General features: G+C 35.3%; 1 protein-coding gene across 11 annotated transcripts in view; it reads right to left on the bottom strand.

Moving 5' to 3' along the window:
- Positions 1–18906, bottom strand: part of PPFIA1 (PTPRF interacting protein alpha 1) — a 59010-nt gene that overhangs the window by 22103 nt on the left and 18001 nt on the right. For 4 of the 11 annotated variants that reach the window (XM_074841760.1, XM_074841757.1, XM_074841758.1 and 1 more), the window contains exons 3-18: positions 15622–15723; positions 14793–14957; positions 13842–13916; positions 13276–13377; positions 12806–13027; positions 11874–12020; positions 10784–10918; positions 10163–10237; positions 9670–9753; positions 8956–9087; positions 6538–6600; positions 5232–5311; positions 4854–4986; positions 3981–4204; positions 3351–3585; positions 393–422 (exon numbers count right to left, since the gene is read on the bottom strand). In XM_074841760.1, the coding sequence (XP_074697861.1) occupies positions 393–422; positions 3351–3585; positions 3981–4204; positions 4854–4986; positions 5232–5311; positions 6538–6600; positions 8956–9087; positions 9670–9753; positions 10163–10237; positions 10784–10918; positions 11874–12020; positions 12806–13027; positions 13276–13377; positions 13842–13916; positions 14793–14957; positions 15622–15723 (2004 nt within the window). The remainder of the gene's footprint in view (positions 1–392; positions 423–3350; positions 3586–3980; positions 4205–4853; positions 4987–5231; positions 5312–6537; positions 6601–8955; positions 9088–9669; positions 9754–10162; positions 10238–10783; positions 10919–11873; positions 12021–12805; positions 13028–13275; positions 13378–13841; positions 13917–14792; positions 14958–15621; positions 15724–18906) is intronic. The other 7 variants (XM_074841759.1, XM_074841764.1, XM_074841763.1 and 4 more) reach the window with 3 other exon arrangements.

Genomic DNA, 18906 nt, shown 5'->3' with positions numbered 1-18906 from the left:
TTACCCATTCTATGAAGTCAGTTTATACGCACCTGTGGCTATAGCTTATCGCAAAGTTTGAGTAACAGAAATTAGGACTTATTTGTGTGTGCACTAACAGATCTTCAAAATTAAATATTGTTTCATGAAGACTGCAAAATAGTGGTTATGAACAGAAAGCAACACAATAGTCCCCCACACCAACAAAAAAAGCCAAACAACAACAAACCACAAAACAAACCCACACTTAAGATGATAAACCATTTTATATTTAATATCAAAGCGCATATAATCTTGCTTTATTATAGTTACCCTGCAAATGCTTTCTTTTATGTTCCTGTTATTCATTAATGAGTTTGGGGACAGGGAAGGAGACGAAAGGGCACACCAGTAAATAAACTAAAGATTTTTACCTTTCTACGGTGTTTCCTTAAATCACTAGGCTGATAGATGCATGCAAAGAAAAGAAATTTGGAAAAGCTGTATTTATTGCAAACTGTAGCACAGACTGAAACAACTAGTACAGACAAAACATATTAGGGAGAATATAAATAACAATTACAGCAATGGCACAAAGAAAGATACAGAGTATGAAGTACTCTTCAAATCACAGATTACTTAAACATATCCCTGAAGAGGGGAAAAGGAATTAAAAAAAAAAATCAAGACTTAGAGTTGGTTATCTACAAAAGTACCATCGATACTTGAATGTACTGGTACCATAGGCAAATTAGCACACAAAACGTGCATTATCTTCAGCAAGAAAAACAGTATGGTGGGGCATAAGGTGTTGCTTTTAAAAGGTGAGAGGATTTCCAGTTGTATGTCAAGGACTTGCCTTGAACTGTATAACCTACATGGTAGCCATAGCAGACTTAATACGTTGTCTGCACTAGTCCCTTCTCATACCTTAGCAATTTCTGCAGTTGTTTCCTACACAGCATAAAAAGCAGCCATACTTTAATAACTATGAAAGAGTATCAATGGCTGATTTCTATACAGTAACAGTATTCGGTTCTTTTTTACTAAGTTTGAACTGCTGGAATGTTTGAGCAAGAGTCTACCACTGGTTTTATTCTACCCTCCAGAAGCCGCCATATCTCACTTCCTAGGTACTTCTCATCTCTGCCAGTGCACAGAGCAAAGCAGGAACCCTGAGTTACATAAACGAGTTAAGTTACTCAGACCAATGATGACAAAAGCTATAGATAATTTAATAGTAATCATTGTATTTGACAACAAATTATTTCAAAAGGCTGTAACCTGTCAGTCCTCTTTGAAGTTGGGGAATTGTGTGTTGTTTCCTTCCCATAAATGACAAATTTTAATCACTTTTTATTGAGAATACATGTAAACTATGCAGTATTAATATGCAAAGTTTTGTTCAACCTGACCAGAGAGTACTATGTTAATAAATCTTAAGTTCACCGAATCATAGAAGGGTTTGGATTGGAAGGGACCTTTAAAGGTCATCTAGTCCCTCCCCAAGTTATTCAACAAATCGCAGCAGATTCACTTTACCCTTGCTGGATCTTTCATCTATTAAATCTCATAACCCATAAAAATGAAAATGTTTACCATATAGAATAAAAACTGTCCACAAGAACTGTTCAAGAGAGCTGTAGGTTTCACAATTTATCATGTTGATGCTTTTTATTTAATTTTAATCATGAGGGATTTTCAGCTAACTGAACTGCCAAACACCACCACTGCAGTTCGCATTAAGCTAATGTTGCCATCGTGCTCATAAACTAATACAACTTTCTATTAGAACATTGAAAAAAACAACCTACAAGAACACATCTAGTCTGATAATTCATAATAGCCATTTCCAAAAGTTTCTAGAAAGCTCTCGTTCTGTAATTCTAGAAGCATAGCTTCTTCTTTTCATGCTTTCACAAATCAGTTGCCAGGTACAAAAACATCAGACAGATGCAACTGCAAACAATGGATCAAGTGCCTTTGATTCACAATTCTTACAATGTAAAGTGAACTTCATTACAGTTAACTTCTGTTCAATTACATTAGTTTTTAACACAAGGCACACATTCTTCTGATCTGTTTTCATGAAAATAGCTACTTAAATTTGTATATGGTTTTCTGTAAAAGAAGTACTTAGCTTAACTACTTATTACTGTGAAACATTAGAATACAAAGCACTTCACATACTGAAATTTGTTAGTTTCTGTAAGAGAAGTGTGCTTGACCCTGGATACACGGCTAGAGCTAGTATAATGATTTATTTATTCTTCTTTTAAATTCAAGGGGAAATTTTTATGAAAAAATAGACTTCTTGGTATATGTACACATTCCAAAAAAAGCCAGAAAAAGTAGTTAGCTGGAATACTTGTTTTTAAACACTCCTGTAAGAGACCTAAATGAGCCAAGTCAGTCATTTACTGTCCACCTGCCCTTACAGTGATGGATAGCATTCCTTGTTTACTGATTAGTATGGTATAGGCATGATACGAGTACAGTAATCCAAGACAATAAGGTATACCGAGTATGGTGTTGTATGTACAACTACTAAGTACAGTTTCCAAATGCATATGTAAATCTGGAGACAAGGTAATGTATATAGAACTAAATTAGAGAAGGAGCTTTTCCTGGAGAGGGCTTGCAAATAAATACCTGTATCCAAGATGCTCCTTAGTGAAAGGTATCCCAAATATGAGACACTGTTAGGTTTCCTTAACGTTTATGTAAAAAAGAAAGTGGAAAACTTGGATCTTGTTTTCACAGATAGGTTTACGTGCATAAAGCAGCTCCTTAAAAGGACTAATTTTTCTAATGAATGTCAAAAGAATGGATCCATCTTTCTCTACTCACTGAATTAAACCCAAGCTGCGACTGCATCAGTGACTAGGCCTAACAGATACTTCTCTTACCTACCAGTCTTAATATGCTAAAACAAGACACTAGCACTTATTAATATTAAAACAGCTTTGATACCTTCACAATCCTCAAGATTAATGCAATATATGCAAATCACTTTTAAGCTGAATATTTAGTGGAATAGTGGACTGCTAAAAATAAAGTTTAAAGCAGAGGGAGAATGTGGTTGTTGTAGCAGGGGTTAAAAAGAAAACATTATTTCTTCTAGGAAGTGAAGTCAGAAGAAAGACCATAACAATAGAAGGAATACTTAGGCATGAGATGTTGACCAAATAATAGACTTGAGTTCTGAACGTTTTTCCTAATCATTATGACTGTATCTTACACTTTTTATAGAAGTTGAAAGGAAGCAGTAGAAAAACCTAGAGAAAGGAAAAATACAGCTGAGTAAGAAGGAGAGAAAGGGTAAATCAAACAACCCATTTCCTAGAGAAAAGGAACACTCTTCTGAAAAATTCAAGTTAATGGATACTTACCAGTGTCATAATACCCAGTCTGTCCACTTCCCGAGCTGGACTATGTGGAATCCGCCTTGGGGTGGAGCGGCCACTGCCAGGCGGGGAAGAACCAGCCAGTGAACCACTTGCATAGGGAGGAGGAATGGAGCTCATGGACCGGAATCGGCCATGGGCATCCAAACTTCCACTACCCACTCTGCTTTCAATCTCCTCTGCACGCTGCTCTGTGTTTTCCTTTTCTTCTTGTATAAGTCTAAAAGAAAAAAGGTTTCAAAGGAATATGACATTCAAACAAGGACCATATAAACAGAATGCCTGACTCAGGCGTTAGAAAGAAGCAGTGCTTGTCAGACAAAACAGGCTCACTGAAAAAATCTTCTAACCCAATCCAAAAAAAGTGGTAAACACTACTGCTATTACCACCGTGCAGAGGCTTCTGTCAAACCAGTAATACACAATTCCTTCCACAAATGGGACTGAAGACAAAGAACCTGAAAAGAGTACTTAGGCAAACTAGTTACTTCTGTTAACTGTGCCCTCCCAAAAACTGAATGTGCAACCACCACTTTCTGAGTCACCACACAAAAAGGATTTCTACTGTCACAGAAACTCATTTTTATTAAAACCTTAACAGCAGATAGACCATACCTAATCTCTTTGTTGATTGCATCCAACTGTTCTTGAAGCATCATGGCCAAAGTCTGAGCATCAGCCTGACCACTTGGTGATAGCAGATCAACTGAACTGAATATAGTCTCCCTATCATCCTCAACATCAGACACATCAACATCACTTTCAAATGCTTGTGCCACATTTGCCAATACACTTGCTTGCTGGGCTCGCTCCCAGTCCTGCTCGTTCAGAGTTTGAACCTAAGAGAATTAATAAAAAAAAATACCCAAACTCAAATGGGAAAAAACATGACATTCCTACTGTTTTAAGATGTTTAAAATAATTTTTAAAAAGTCCACTTACATGCTGAATGCATCCATCAAGACAGCAATGTTTAGAGAAATGTAAAAAAAAGCTATAATGTAGAAAACTTTGCATCTTACAGTTAAGTCAAATTTTAAAATGGACAGTTCCATTGAATAAATGAAAACATCACATATCTTGGCTATATACAGTAACAGCAGAATTTTGCTATCAAATCCTACAAGAATTTTGGAACAGCTTTATGTAATGAGAACTTCTGTGTCCCGAAAGGGACTTCAAATTGCTTCCAGAACAGTACCATGTTAGATTAGTGTATAGACACAAAAATAGGACTGTTTAAAATTATATTTTACAAGCTTATCATACTTAAAACACATTGGACTTCAAAACCATAGTTTTGCAATTATTTGTTAACAATTAAAAAGACTAGCAGCTGTGCATTAGTTAGTAAAACAGGATATATAAAATCCAGCAGTTTATTGCTATGTACTCCTAATTCTAAAAAATCCTTGCAATAGATTAGCCTCATCTAATCTATTTTGTTGCTAAAGTTTTATCTTTATTTTGATTTCAGAGTTCTATTACCTTCGAAGGCTCATCTCTGAGAGCTGCCAAACGTCCTTTCTGGGGACGCCTTAACACTGATGATGTGCCATAGGAGTCTGCGTGACTGTCAGCCACTGATGAAGATGTCAAAGGGTATCTGAAATCTGGTCGGCTAGAACATGAAGAAACATTTTATCCTTACAAAAGTAGGGAAAGGGGGAAACAAATCAAAAAACCCATTTAAATGATTCCTTTTATGTCTTTTTTTTAAGCAGTATAAAAACTGCTTTATATGCTCTATAAAGAATAGGTGTTATAGCTATGACTAAAGTATTTTCACTTATAATAGACAAAATTACATTTAGCAAAGTGACTAAAGAAATTGTAAAAAACTAAACTACAATTAAGTGCTGGTACCTATGATGAAGTGATGTGGCTCTGAGTCTCACTTGGTCATTTTCAGCCCTTAATGCTTCAACATTTAATACAAGTTGATCCTGTAAAAATAAATAGATAAGATACATAACATTATGCTTAAAAAAAAAATCAGTGTCAAATACTGATTTATAAACTAACTTTTATTTTTTTGATCTCATTTCTATGAAACTCAGAAATAACAGATTTTAAAACATACCCTTCAACAATGTAAAACATAAAAAATGATTTTGCTACACACAATACAGCACCATCACAAAAGGGCATCCAAGAATAATTCTGTTGCCTCTCTACACTGTGACTCTAGGTAATGACAATATATATTTTAAAAACAGCTACTAAAATTGACATATTACTAACTTTACTAAAATTAAGTGATAAGAAGCAAGATTTAAGCTCTGTGCACAAAAAGTTCTAAATGCATTCACTTTTAACTTGGACATTTTTACATGCTCTAGAAACTCAGAATTTAACAACAGAGAAATCCAATGAATGAGAAAACAACGGAAGACTAATAAAAAGTGGCTGATGATGAACATCTGGTGCCTTGTGTGAAAACTGCTGGCCTACACATACAAAAATTCAAAGCACATTCTGCAAAATATTCTGAATGCGTTCTTCGTTTTATTACAGAAGCACAGCCTCTACAGTTTGGCCTAGCTACTTACTAGAATGATTTGGGGAGATGCAGTACACCTGTGATTTAATAAGCAATAACAAGTATTATTTCAGAACAGATAGCGTGACCACAAAATCAATTGTCACTGCTTAAGGATGTAAAGAAATGAAAGGCCCCACCACTATTATTCAAGAAGAAAACTTGTCAGTTCCAGGACAAGCAAAACACCAAACAGCTGCTATTGCAAAGGAGAAGCCAAGTCTAAAATATTTCTCTCCTTGCCCCCCAATTCTTAAAACTTTAAAAATTTTTATCAGTCAAACAAGCTTTTCATGATACCCAGTACTTTAAGAAAAAACTTACAGGAAAATACCCAACATTAAAAGTATTTCTTTTCTTTTTACTGTTCAAGGTCATACATACAACAGTAAAAAAATTCTATGCAATCTTCAAACTTTGGCAAATTAACAATATATCCAGCCACTTTACATATTCAGAAAATCATCATAAAACTGAGGTATACAATACCATAAAACAAGCAGTAATAACTCCCTACTTTTAAACAGACCAGGTAATGTGGAGTTTTATGGTGGAATTCAAATCTGGTCCTGCTATGTAGCAATGCAGCAATTATTTTCCAATATAATATTTTAGAAATGTGTATTATACCTTTTCATGCTGAAGTTCCTCTACTTGTTTTTTTGCATTTTCAATTTCTCGAAGAAGTGAATTCTAAAATAAAATGTATTACAAATTATGCTACTTACAAAAGCATTCGATTCTTAAACCATAACCAAGACGAGTATAAAAAAATTCAGTCAACATTATACAGATGCATCTTAAGTTACAGATACTTTATTGCTTACATCATTTCACTTTGATTATAGTTGAAGGTTTATCCTTTCACATGTACAGCCCTCTAAATAATGGATTTAGTAATACTACAAGTTCCATAAAAATTTAATACCAATATCAGCCTTTTAAAGCTCTGTTTGACAAACTAGTAAAAAAAAAAAATTAGGCAGCTAAAATAATTCAGAGTAATTCACTGATTGGTTACTAGGGCATTACCGGCTGTTATCATTAGGTTTTCATTTTATTTTCACTTGCCTGATCTCCAAAATTACTACACAGTAATTTCTTGGATGTACTGTACCTCCAGAACTACAACACTCATTGACTTAAGGGCCTTCATCAACAGCGGAGCAGTCATCTTTACAGTTATACCATGATTTCTAGACAATTCCAGTGAACATGACTATTACAATCTCTACTCAAAGCAGTTTCCAAATTCAGACTAAGAATCATCTGAGAATTAAGAAACATTTGAGAGCTACAACAAATCGAAAAGAATTTCAACTACTGTATTTGACTGTAGTTATGTGATACCAAGGGGGCGGGGGGGGAAAAAAATCTGAGATTCTCCCTTCTAACAGGAAATTTGTAACTGGTCACTTTCTTTTCCTTTTCTACCACTACCAAAAACTTCTGCTAAACACATTTCCTTGAAGTAATACCATTATTACACATTTAAGATGCAAATAAAGTTTCATATGTGAACAAAAGAATCATTCTGGGAAAAAATCCCAAGCGATCAGAAGAAAGTCTTAGAATTTTACCTGCATGTTTCTTCCCAACTTATCATAAAAGAACGAGCTGGAAGACAGAGCAAGAATACTTTTCTAGAAGCCGTTACTCACAGCGAAGGACAATTAGATTTTCCTCATTATTCATGAACATAATTAGGGTTTGGAAGGCAAAGGGGAGGAAGGGTCAACCCAAAGACACTCCCCCAGTATTCAAGTGTTAAAAACAAAAAAAATGCAGTCAGCTGTTTCTCAGAAATTGGATTTATAAAGACTGTCAGAGCAACCTTGTTGATGTCACAACAAGGCCCATAACAAGAATTTCTGAAGTATTAGGAGCAGCTGGTGATCTTGAAAATAGTGATGTTAACTAAAAAGCACAAGACAGTTTGCAGCCTTAGATGCCAGTTGATAAGCACCTTATCATTAACTCAAAGGACGAGAATCAGTAGGACCTACACTTGTTCTGCACTACTCAATTCCTCCCAGCTCTGAGAGCACAGAAGCAGGGAAAAGAACAAACTAAATCTTTGTAATGATCTGAGGGCAGCACAGTGCTGGAATTCTGGAAAGACATGACAGATACCTGACTGATGGTTTAGGGAGGAGAACTGAGCTGACATGAATGCAAGAGAAAGCAAACATTTATTAAAAGTCTGAATACATCATTATATATTGCAACTGAAGCATTTTATTCCCATGACTTTAAAACAAAAGCCACTCAGCTTTTATTGACACATTTCTCCAGATGGTCACTTCACCGTCCAGTAAAAGAAACAGTATTTTTTTAATCCAAGGCAAAGCAATTCAAAGACAGCATCAAGCAAAGTGCTACTTTAGAAGACACTGCTTTGTTTGATGCAGAATAAGGGAATCTGACTTCAGCATGCATGGAAGAAAAATCCGTAAACACATAGATCCAAAGCAGAAGGGAAAGCAACAGAATAAAGTATGTCACAAATTAGAAGGTGAATTGAATACAGGGGAAAAACTCTGAGATGTGCATTGACAACACAGGGAACAGCCAATTTACAATCACATAACCTGTCTCAAAATTATCTACCTAGGAAGAAAATGTAAGACTGTTTCAACTTGTAAGAATCCCACAATGATTCAGGGTAACTGGTTCTGACAAAAACAGTGGGAAATAAAAGAAACTGAACTGAAAAGGTCAAAGATCTTGTCCTAATTCTTTAGACGTCCTGTATTACACTGGATGAGTCTATGCAGACCACACCAGTCAACTAGGAAAGGATAAAGCTTCTTAAAAGGTGCCTTCTCAACACTGTAGTACAATGCCCAGGGACAACCTCAAAAAAAAAAAATTAATTCTGAGAACATATTTTTTAAATCCACACTAGAAAACAGCCTTATCAGAAACGACTTAATAAAGATTTAGTATTTATTTACTTGAAGTTAGAGAGACACATTGCAAAATACACAAATCACTACCAAATGCTGAGCATATAATTAATTTATATGCTGGAATGGAACTTGTTACCTTATCTTCCAAGGCAGCCATCCTTTCCTTGAGATGAAGCTGGAGCCTTTCATTAGATTCAGACAGAAGCTTATCAACAGTTTCTGACAAACGTTTATTATGCTCTTCATTCATCTTCTCTCTCTGTCTAGCCTAAGATACATAAAAGCTACTGAAATAATTTAAAATTTACGTCTATAACAATTTCCAGGTTGTAAAAACAGTGAGCTTTCTTTAATCCAAATGCATTTTCTTTAATAGAAATATTTTTCCAAAGGAATAAGGAATACTGCATCTACCTCCATGACTCTGTAAGGGAGTATAAGGGACACTTAATACTTTGATAATTGTTTCAAGATCAGAAGTTTGAAAGTCTAAGCTCATACTTCAAGAAAAAGCAGATTTCAGAACCATTTCCATTATTTATAACCTAGGAACCAATTTTTCCATAGTCATTTAATTCATCCAGTTTTCATCTGTTTTCATCAGAAAGGATCACTAGCAATTAGATATTTCCAAACATATTTTCAAACTTTCAATGGAGACCTTCAGCTTTTTTTTGAAATTTAAGGTTAGCCATAGTACAGTGGCTCAAATCTCCCAACTACCAGCCAGCCTAAACTCTGGCTTTATTTTAGAGATGAGAAATAAAAACAGCTTTGCTGAATGGTAGGCAGCCACGAAGGGGATTAGATTCTTTCAGCCTTGTATCTTTGCCAAAAATATGTACAGTACCCTTTGCAGTTCTTGATTCTTTTCTTCTAGCTGTGCTTCCATCTGTCTCAGTCGTTCCTCTATATTGCCATGTCTCTCCTCAGCCTGTCAATTTGAAAACAAAATTAGAATTTGGTTTTTTTCTAAAAAGGTTTCAAAAGCATAGAAACATTGAAGCACAATATATCTAACATGCTTTGCGCAACTGCCATTTATGGTAATACACAATGCAGAACAGATGCCTCTCTGTCACTAAAAGAACCTAGTAAGAGTTCACATGGTAAGTAACAAAATGATGAAGCCTCTCACCCCTAACTACCGTGAATCAACCACTATTTGGAAATGAGCTTGCAACAGCAGAAGTTCATTCATATCCCCAAGAATTTAAAAAAAAAAAAAAAAAAGCAGCATTTTTAGCTTTTCCTTGCTAGCCTAGACAATATGACCCTTTGTTAGTAATCATGACAAAGCAGAAAGCAGCAAGCAGAAACAAGGACTAATACACAAATTCTACCTTCCTAAGCTTGGTGGTAAGTTCCAATACTTTAGCATCTTTAGCAGCAGAGCTCCCAGGAGACAAAAGGTCAGACTACAGAGCCAGTTAGGGACAGGAAAGATAACAGGGAAAGAAATGAAACTAAGACTTTAAAGGAAAACACACACACACACTTGAAAAGGCTCATTTGTAGTTACTACATATAATTCTTCAGACGTCATTATTTCATTTGCAGACTTCTAAAAAATCTTAATATTAATGAGTACCATTATTTCTCTCATTCCCCACATTCCTCACTTGGAAGAAATTTGGGTTTCCCTTTCAGAAACAGTTCTTGGTTTAGAAGACATTACGCCTATTATTGAATGAATTTTAATAAAAAGCAACAAAATAGTAATTCAGAGAGACGTTTTCATAAACTAACACCTGCTCAAGTTCCAACAAGCAGAAATTTAAAAAAAAAAAGTCAGAGCGTGTTCAGAGAGATGAACGGAAAATGCAGAAAACAAGGAGAAACATTTTCTGAACTAGTTGGCGGAAAAAACAGAAAAACAACGTAACAAAACCAACACTAGGAACAGATTTTGTGTAGCAGGGCACCAATGAGAGAGTCTTGAGGACACTGTCCCATTGACTCACCTTTGAAAGTGCTGCAACTCTCTGTGCCAGCTCAGCTTCCACCTCTGGCAAAGTTTCAGCTTTTCTCAAAGTCTGCTGCAGCTTTTGCTCAGCTAGTTCCAGTCGTTCTTGCAATTGCCTATTCTTATCTTCACTCTACACAGGATTATGATCAGTAAATGTTTAGTGTTAAAACGGTAACAATTTTCATCAAAAAGGAAGGTAAGGATACAGACTGCTGCCTTTACTGGCCCTACGGAGAACAAACTGTCCAAAACTGGCTTCATAACCAAAGATGTGGCATCCTCCCCTTCGTTAGCTGAGAAAATGTTTTTCTCTACAAATTTTTTTCTGCAGGTGACTTTGTATATTCTGAAACCAAGTATATCACCAAATAAACACAGTTATGGTACGGGAAGCATTGAACAAGGTTCTGAATTTTCTATGTCAAGGTTGAGCTAAAACTTTGAGTTACATCAAGGAAAAAGTTCCTTCATATTCTAAGTAACACTAAGCATACCATCGCAAAATTTATTTTTATTTAAAGTGTGTACAACTTCTTTTAAGAATTATACTAAAAGGGACTTCTCTTGTTCACTAAGAGTTGCCTGCCTCTAGTTAGAAAGTGATTGGCTAAACAGCCATTTCTGGTTTATAAAGTTGGACTACTTCATGTCAAGCATATGTCAAATTTCCTCCCACAGTAAGGCAACATTTATTTCTATGATAGGCTATAAAAATTACTATACACTACAGAAGTTTTAAAACTGTTTGAGCTTAGAATGAGTAATTCTCACACATCAAAATAAAATGCTTGGATACACACATAACACCTTAAAAATCCACAGCTAATAGTGTCAACAGCCCTGCTGCACCGTGAACAAGTGCACTAAAATGCTCAAACCCATTTCCTCTCCCCAGTAAACTGTCTCAGCTTCATTTCCAGGGTGAAATTCTGTATAATGCACTCCTCCAGTTACTGAAAAACAATTGCATTACAGATGACATTTATCTTCCAAAAAGCAAAGTGCTGTACTACAGTATGAACATTAATTATTTCCATTAGTTCTATGCTGAGCAAAATATACTTTATCTTATTTCAAATTACAACCTGTCGATGCATGGAGTCTTTAGTGGCAATTTCATTTTCAAGTTTATCATTGAGGTCATGCACAGATGTAGCTTCACGTTGTGCAGCGAGGTAGCGTTTCTCAAGAGTTGTAATTCTCTCTTCCATGTCTTCCTTTTGGGCCATAGTCTATGCAAGACACAGGGCAGAACTCAGAATATAAGGGATAAGTATTTAGTGATCAAACTGGGGTGAAAACCCACAAACCAAAAACAATAATAAAAAAATAAAAATCAGATATACTCTGCTATTACTCTCAGTGAAAAATGAAGTAGAAAGAGTAGTCTCACTAGGCTTAGAAGTTCTTACTTCCCGGGAACGGTCAGAGCGTTCTTGGATTTAACTAAGCTCCCTTTCTATTTAGTAAGGATACAGTACACTGCAATACATAGGACCTTGGAGATTAGTGATTGATCAGTAACAGGAACTGTCAATCACACCACTGAAATTAAAGCGATTCATCAACCACGTACCTCTTTAAAAATAAAAAACTTAAAACTTCATGAATAAGCTGAGCATTTATGACAAGATCAAGCATGTTTTCAAGAACATGTTAAAGTCTGCAATGCTAAATCTCTAACATATTTGTGAATTGTCTAGTTAATCATATATTAACTAATTAGCATTTATGACAAGCATCTTTACAAGAACATGTTAATGTTCGCAATGCTAAATCTCTAATTTAATATATTTGTGAAGTATCTAGTTAGTCATAGATTTAATCTGAAGACAAATTTTCTTAAGCAACTGGTCTTTTCAATAAAATTCTTTGCACCATCATGCCCTAAACAATTTTCTTCTCACCTATCAAAGACATTCAAAAGCATAAGAGTATAACTAAGCACCGATGACACCAAAATTTTATAAAGCAGTTGCATTTGTGACTACCCAAATTTTGACAGTTTATTCCTCACCTCTCGAACATCTCTCTGTAACTTTGTATTCATTTCTTCAGATTTTATTAAGTCTTTTCTAGCTGTGTCAAGATCTTCTTCCAGCTCTGTTACTCTACTAGACAAAGCAGTAAGACGTTCTTTCATTTGTGTCTGCTCTTTGTTTTGTTTATCTATGATGTCTTGAAGTTCGATCACTTTAGCAAGGTTTTCATCATGGCATAAAGAACCATCAGAGGATCGCTGTTAAACAGGGGAAAAAAAAGTACTTGCATGTTACACAGAAATTTGAAAAACAAACTGTTACTTACCAGTAAACATCCCTCTCAAGATAATTTCATTATTGGATAGACTGCAAAAATTGAAATTGTGGTAACTGAGACTTTTTCATTAAATCTTCACTCAAAAAATCTTTTAATATAGTTTAAAATTTAAGTATTATAGTTAATTATTAAAAATCAGACATGAACTAAAAAAGTAAATAGCTGTACCTTCCCATTTGTAGTTGGTGTATTTTCTTGTTCATGATTTATATCCAGCATCCCATCTGGAAGTGTTTTCTTCTGATTATTTTGCTCTTTCAGAATCATTAACTAAAAAGAAAAGAAAAGTTTATATACATATGTTTCAAGTCAATTCCTTTCTCACTAATAATATAAGGAACAGCTGCAAAAGCAAAGGAGAAAAACAACAATTACTGATTCTATTGCAAGGTATGTATTAATAAAATATGGCACAGGCACTCAAAACCTTATGCCATTGCAACCCAAAAATTCTTATTTTAAAGCCACAGAAACTGGTTTTGTTAGGACTTTTTTGTTGGGTTTTTTTTCTTTTTTTTTTTCTTTTTTGTGGGGTGGGTGGGTTTGTTTTTCCTTTTCTGCTCTCTCAAAGTGGCTAAGTTAAAAATTATAGTTATCCCAGTTAGGGGGGGCGGGAATCAAAAACAAGAAGTGAAAGTGAACTTTAACAACCGAATAAATTACTGTGTACAAATATTGACTAAACACCCACAATGCACACATGAAGTCATCTTTTTTTTTAAAAAGAAACCTACCTCTTTATGCGTAGTACCTAGTTCTTCTTCCAATAAGCTACATCTTTCAAGTGCTACTCGTAACCTCTCCCTCACCTAAAAGGGTAATTTCAAATAATTTGAAATCATTCAGATTAAAAATAAATCAATTTCATTTATTGTCATGCCCTTTCAGATAATAAATGACACTATTTCCATTACACTTAAAGAGCTACTTAATCTTGAGTCAGTAATTATAACATATGCTATGAAAAACCTTCTAGAGAAACAATTCATATCTTAAAATCTAGCTTTTCCTTTTTAGTCATAAGCAAATCGTATCTCAACATGACCTGTACATTTAGCCAAGAATTAAACATATCCAGAATTTGCTTATTCTTTTGTAAGGCACAGAGTGTGTATGCTTTTGCTTATTTACAACACAGAAGAAGAAACAGAATTCTACGTAAAATAATTTGCCAGACTTTATATACAAGGTTAGGCAAACTATGAGTTGGCAGCAAAATTCACAGTCAACTTTACCACTTGCATATCCTGCTACCAACATCAGGCACAACTGAAGGGTGGAGTCTGTTGAATTCAGCTTTATTTTGTACCACAGTGTAAGCAGATTCCTCTCCTCGTGTTCTCTCTAGTCCATTTCTTGTGCTACATAATGAAAAGGCTAAATCCTGCTATAATACAGGTAACAAAATGCACCCATTCCTACAACAAATACATTGCCCCTGAACCACCCTTAGTTTACATTAGGACAGTTAATGAAGTACTAGAATAAACTACAGCACCTTGCTTTAGCATGACATATTAATTTAAGAGGGCAGTTACTGATGCAGTTATAGCAAAGACACTACCTTAATACAGAGAAAAGTTCAGAGAACCTGACTTCTGCAACTTCAGTATGAACAGCTGCATAGTCCATGCAAAAGGAAGAGGAGACAGGATGAGAAGACATTAGCTACCACATTTCATTACCTTTTCATCAAGGGCTTTATGGTGTTCAAATAAAGATTTTAGTGCTTTGAGAACTTCTACTTCACTAGAAACTCCTGCTGGAGACTGAGCTTGTCTCTTTACAACAGTCATTCTGAGAGACCGCTCATGCCTGGAGACAAGACACTCCAAATGTTCCAGTAATAGCTAAAACAAAAAAAAAAAAAGGAACAATGCTTATCTCTGTTTGGCATAGCTGCAGAAAACTCTGCCTCCTAAAACATCAAGTTTTGAGTTCTAAACTTCAAATCTGTGAGCCAGAGTATTGTATCAAGCATTAGGACCTGTTTTCAACATTTTACCCATGTCAGAACTTGTATCAGAGCTAACACATTTCCTACCACTCTCTCAATCTAGTTTTTAAAACGAGATTTCTACTTAACCAGGTCTTTTGGATCCATCACCAATCTGAGGGAATGCATGCTTTTCAGAAGGATACACAGAGGAAATGCTCTAAATCGGAGAGCAACTGTTCTGCCAGCAGCTTACACTGAAACAGATCAGTACAGCTTGCCCATTACATTCCTCTGATCTCGGGTGTCATACAATTACAAAACTTTAACAAGAAGAAAGCAGAATGACAGGTAGCAATGCAGTCTTACAAACTTTTCCTGATTCTGCACAGCACTATTTGGAGCTGTGCGTAAGCTTCCAAAATTTCTTAATCAAAACACTGAAAACTTCCAGGAGATTCATGTGCACATATCTGGGAAAAAAATACATTTAGCTTTTCCAATTCAACATTCAATGTTTTTCTCCCTGTAGCTGGATGTTTTAACAATGGTGATCTTGAAGACGACAAGGAACTAACCCTCGTGTTATTTCTTTCTGCTTTCAGTTCAGCGATTTCTTCTTCCCTTTCAAGCAGCTGCTCCCTGCATACATTTAGCTCTTTTGTAAGCGCTGCAAATTCCTGAAATAAACCAGACAGAAATACGAGCACATCAAATATCAGGATATAGTGAGAGTGGATTCACATGAACACTTGACATGATTTCTTGAAACATTCATTTTGGATGTCTAAAGCCAATACAGCTGTATAGTCATGCTAAGCAGGCCTAAGTTCACTTAAAACCATTACACTGTCAACTGTAAAGATAAAAGATGTTTGACCAGTACTTTTGAAAACTCTTTGTCTCTCAAGGCAAATATCTGAGTTGGGGTATACCTGGTAAGTGAAGGGAAAAACCTATTTGTAATGCACTTTGTTATTGTTTCCAAAAGTTGGGTTTTGTTTTGTTTTAAATGATTGCTGAGGGAGACATGAAAAAACAGAGCACTAAGCACAGTAAAATACAGAACCAGCAAAACATGACAAATTGCAAGTCAGTATTTATTGTGAGAGACAATGCATAACCCTGGCATCTACCAGAATACACAGGTTACTTCTTTATTACTGAGTGTTCTTCAAGCTTCACCACTGGAGGACTTGAACCTTTACCTGTATTCATCTACTTAAGCTACATAAGGAATTTAACTTATACCTACTTTCAAATCTCACCAGAACTGAAACAGTCCTTTCCCCTATAGTCCTGCTAGAAATCTCAAAGGATTAGAATCAGAATTTTCCGAAAGCCAAGCCCTTGGGCTTAAAGTCCTCAAAAGGCTTTCCCTACAAATTCAATAAAACTTTCACCAAACAGAACTCAACCAAAGTAAAATAGTACATACAGTGAAAAGTCATCAGGGAACAGGAATTAAGCTAACTCACATCAGTTACAGCATGTTTATTACTACTGTCAACATTGAGACTAGTCAATATTAAAGAATATATTTCTACATCTTTGGGTTTCTGTCAGGAAGGTACGATTGTACTGAGTATCTGAAAGAGCCACTACACCCTACACCATTTCCACTCTCTATCAACAGCCTCACCAAAAATACTCAACATAAAAGGCATTTAAACTTTCTATCAGAGCATACTCTGGATAGAATAAAAGATGCAACTATACACCACATTTATAAGCAAATACTGAGAATAACCTTATCTACCTACTTACTCTGGCAAAATTTAAGTCGTAATGTGAGCCATATTAGAAAGTTTTATTAACAGTAAGTGTGAATGTAAACAAGTCCATGCTTTAGAAGAGGGATCTGTAGGAAACAGGGGAGAAAAAAAACCCACTCTTGTGTCATCAATGCAACTTAGAATGTGAAAATAAATATGCATTGGTCACTCCAATGGCCAGTGACCACTTCAGAAGCATTTGTATAAGAAAACATTGAAATACTAGTAAATACATTAGTCTTCTCTACTGTCTAAAATAAAGAAAACACTAATAAACAAAAGTGATGTCTAATAAACAGTAGATCAGTACAGCTGAACTTGTGATGATCAAGATGAACAAGCCAAATGGCCAACTAAGAACAACATAATACTGTGGAAACACACTGTGTGCACAAATGCTGCTTCTCCAAATTTTCCAAACTCTGCAAGATATACTACTTAACAGACAATAGCTGCATATCAAGTAACAGCTTAAGATGCAGCTATTTTGCAGTAAAATTCAAAGTGACAGAAAATACATGCTTAAAAACAAAAGGACACATCAACTAATTACACTAGCATATCTGCAAATTCTAACACACAGATAAAATAAGCAGACATAGTCAAAAGACACAGTCTACAAATTCCAAGGTTAATGTGGTAAACTTTATTCTAAAACATACATGTGACTGAAAAGAGAAAAAATATATTGCATAACATATACCTATAGTGAACTCCTTCGGAATTACTAATGCATTAGGCTTTTAAAAGATACCACGAAAAAGACAGTAATACCACCATCACAGATGGAGACTCCGTCTCCATAATCCCTCTTCCTAAATAAAAATCTGTTCATTGGAAAAAAGATTCAGTATAGTCCCCCTAGTTAATCAGCAGATGACTGCAGAAAAGCCTATATTTCTTTTCCTTTTACAATTACTAAAAAAAATTTATTTGATTTCTTTAACACACTTAAGAATTACACTCACATACATGTTTCACTGTAGTATTCCATTTGCATCCTTAAAAAAACCCCTGGCCTATTATTTTCACATAAAAATCCCTGGAAATACACTTATTAAAACAAACTGCTCTGTAAATATAGCTACTGGAACTTCTAAACACACAAAACAAACTACAGAAAGTTCCTGAGTGCAAGGTAAACCAAGACAGGAAAAAACCTACTTCAAGCATCACAGCAGGTGATGGAAAAACTGACTTAACTATGAGCTTTCCCTGCAGAATGCACCTTTGTGTCCGAACTTTTCCTGTACCTTTCAACATCCCACCTGTGGCAGCTTCCAAGACTCCCAGGCAACTGATGGCACACATCCCTTTTGCTCCAATACAAACTTAGGTAAACCAGAACATGGTTCCAAAGTTGCAGTTCTTCACAGGCCTTCCCCGCTTATCTTTATGTAATTGATAATTAAGTACTACTGAAACTACTAGAAGTACTAATAGACTCAAAGTATTTGCAAAAGAGCTTTCTATGAACTTATTTTCTTGGTGGTGCTTTTGCCATTTTCAATATAATTTTAAAAAACTTCAAAATACAAACATCAACATTTACAATCATCAACATTACACAGTTCTCCAAAGGACATCAGACTGACATGGAACATTCCATATTTTTCCAGTCTCTACCTCAAGTCTTGGGAACAGGATAAAGAAAGCAGTAGACTACCAGGCACTGTTTCGTCATCCTTTCTCAACTTAAAATCAATGTATAGCATTAATGTACCTTTTCTTATCTAAGACACGTATGAGCTTCATCTTCTGAAAAACAGCTGTATATTTGAAAGGAAGCCTATTCACTCTTCAAATGATTATAGTGCACACAGTTCTATTCCATTTCATACTTCTGTGCAAATAGAAATTGTAGCACAAATATATCATAACTACGACACAAACCATTACACTGTCAGATGACCCAAAAAAGAACAATGCACACAGGAATTCATATTGCTGCTGCATAAACAGACTGACATGTATTCCTGGCTTTGCATAATACCTCCATTGCTGTTTGTTTTGACAAAATATGGTTGCTTTGAGTCCCAGAAGCTGCCCAATAAAGAACACTTGAATGTCCTTAGTTTCAGCTGACAC

The sequence above is a fragment of the Strix aluco genome, chromosome 16 (assembly GCF_031877795.1).
Source record: "Strix aluco isolate bStrAlu1 chromosome 16, bStrAlu1.hap1, whole genome shotgun sequence".
In the NCBI taxonomy this organism is placed as follows: Eukaryota; Metazoa; Chordata; class Aves; order Strigiformes; family Strigidae; genus Strix; species Strix aluco.
Note: the sequence above shows the minus strand (reverse complement) of the source record. Positions and strands in the feature narration are given on the sequence as shown.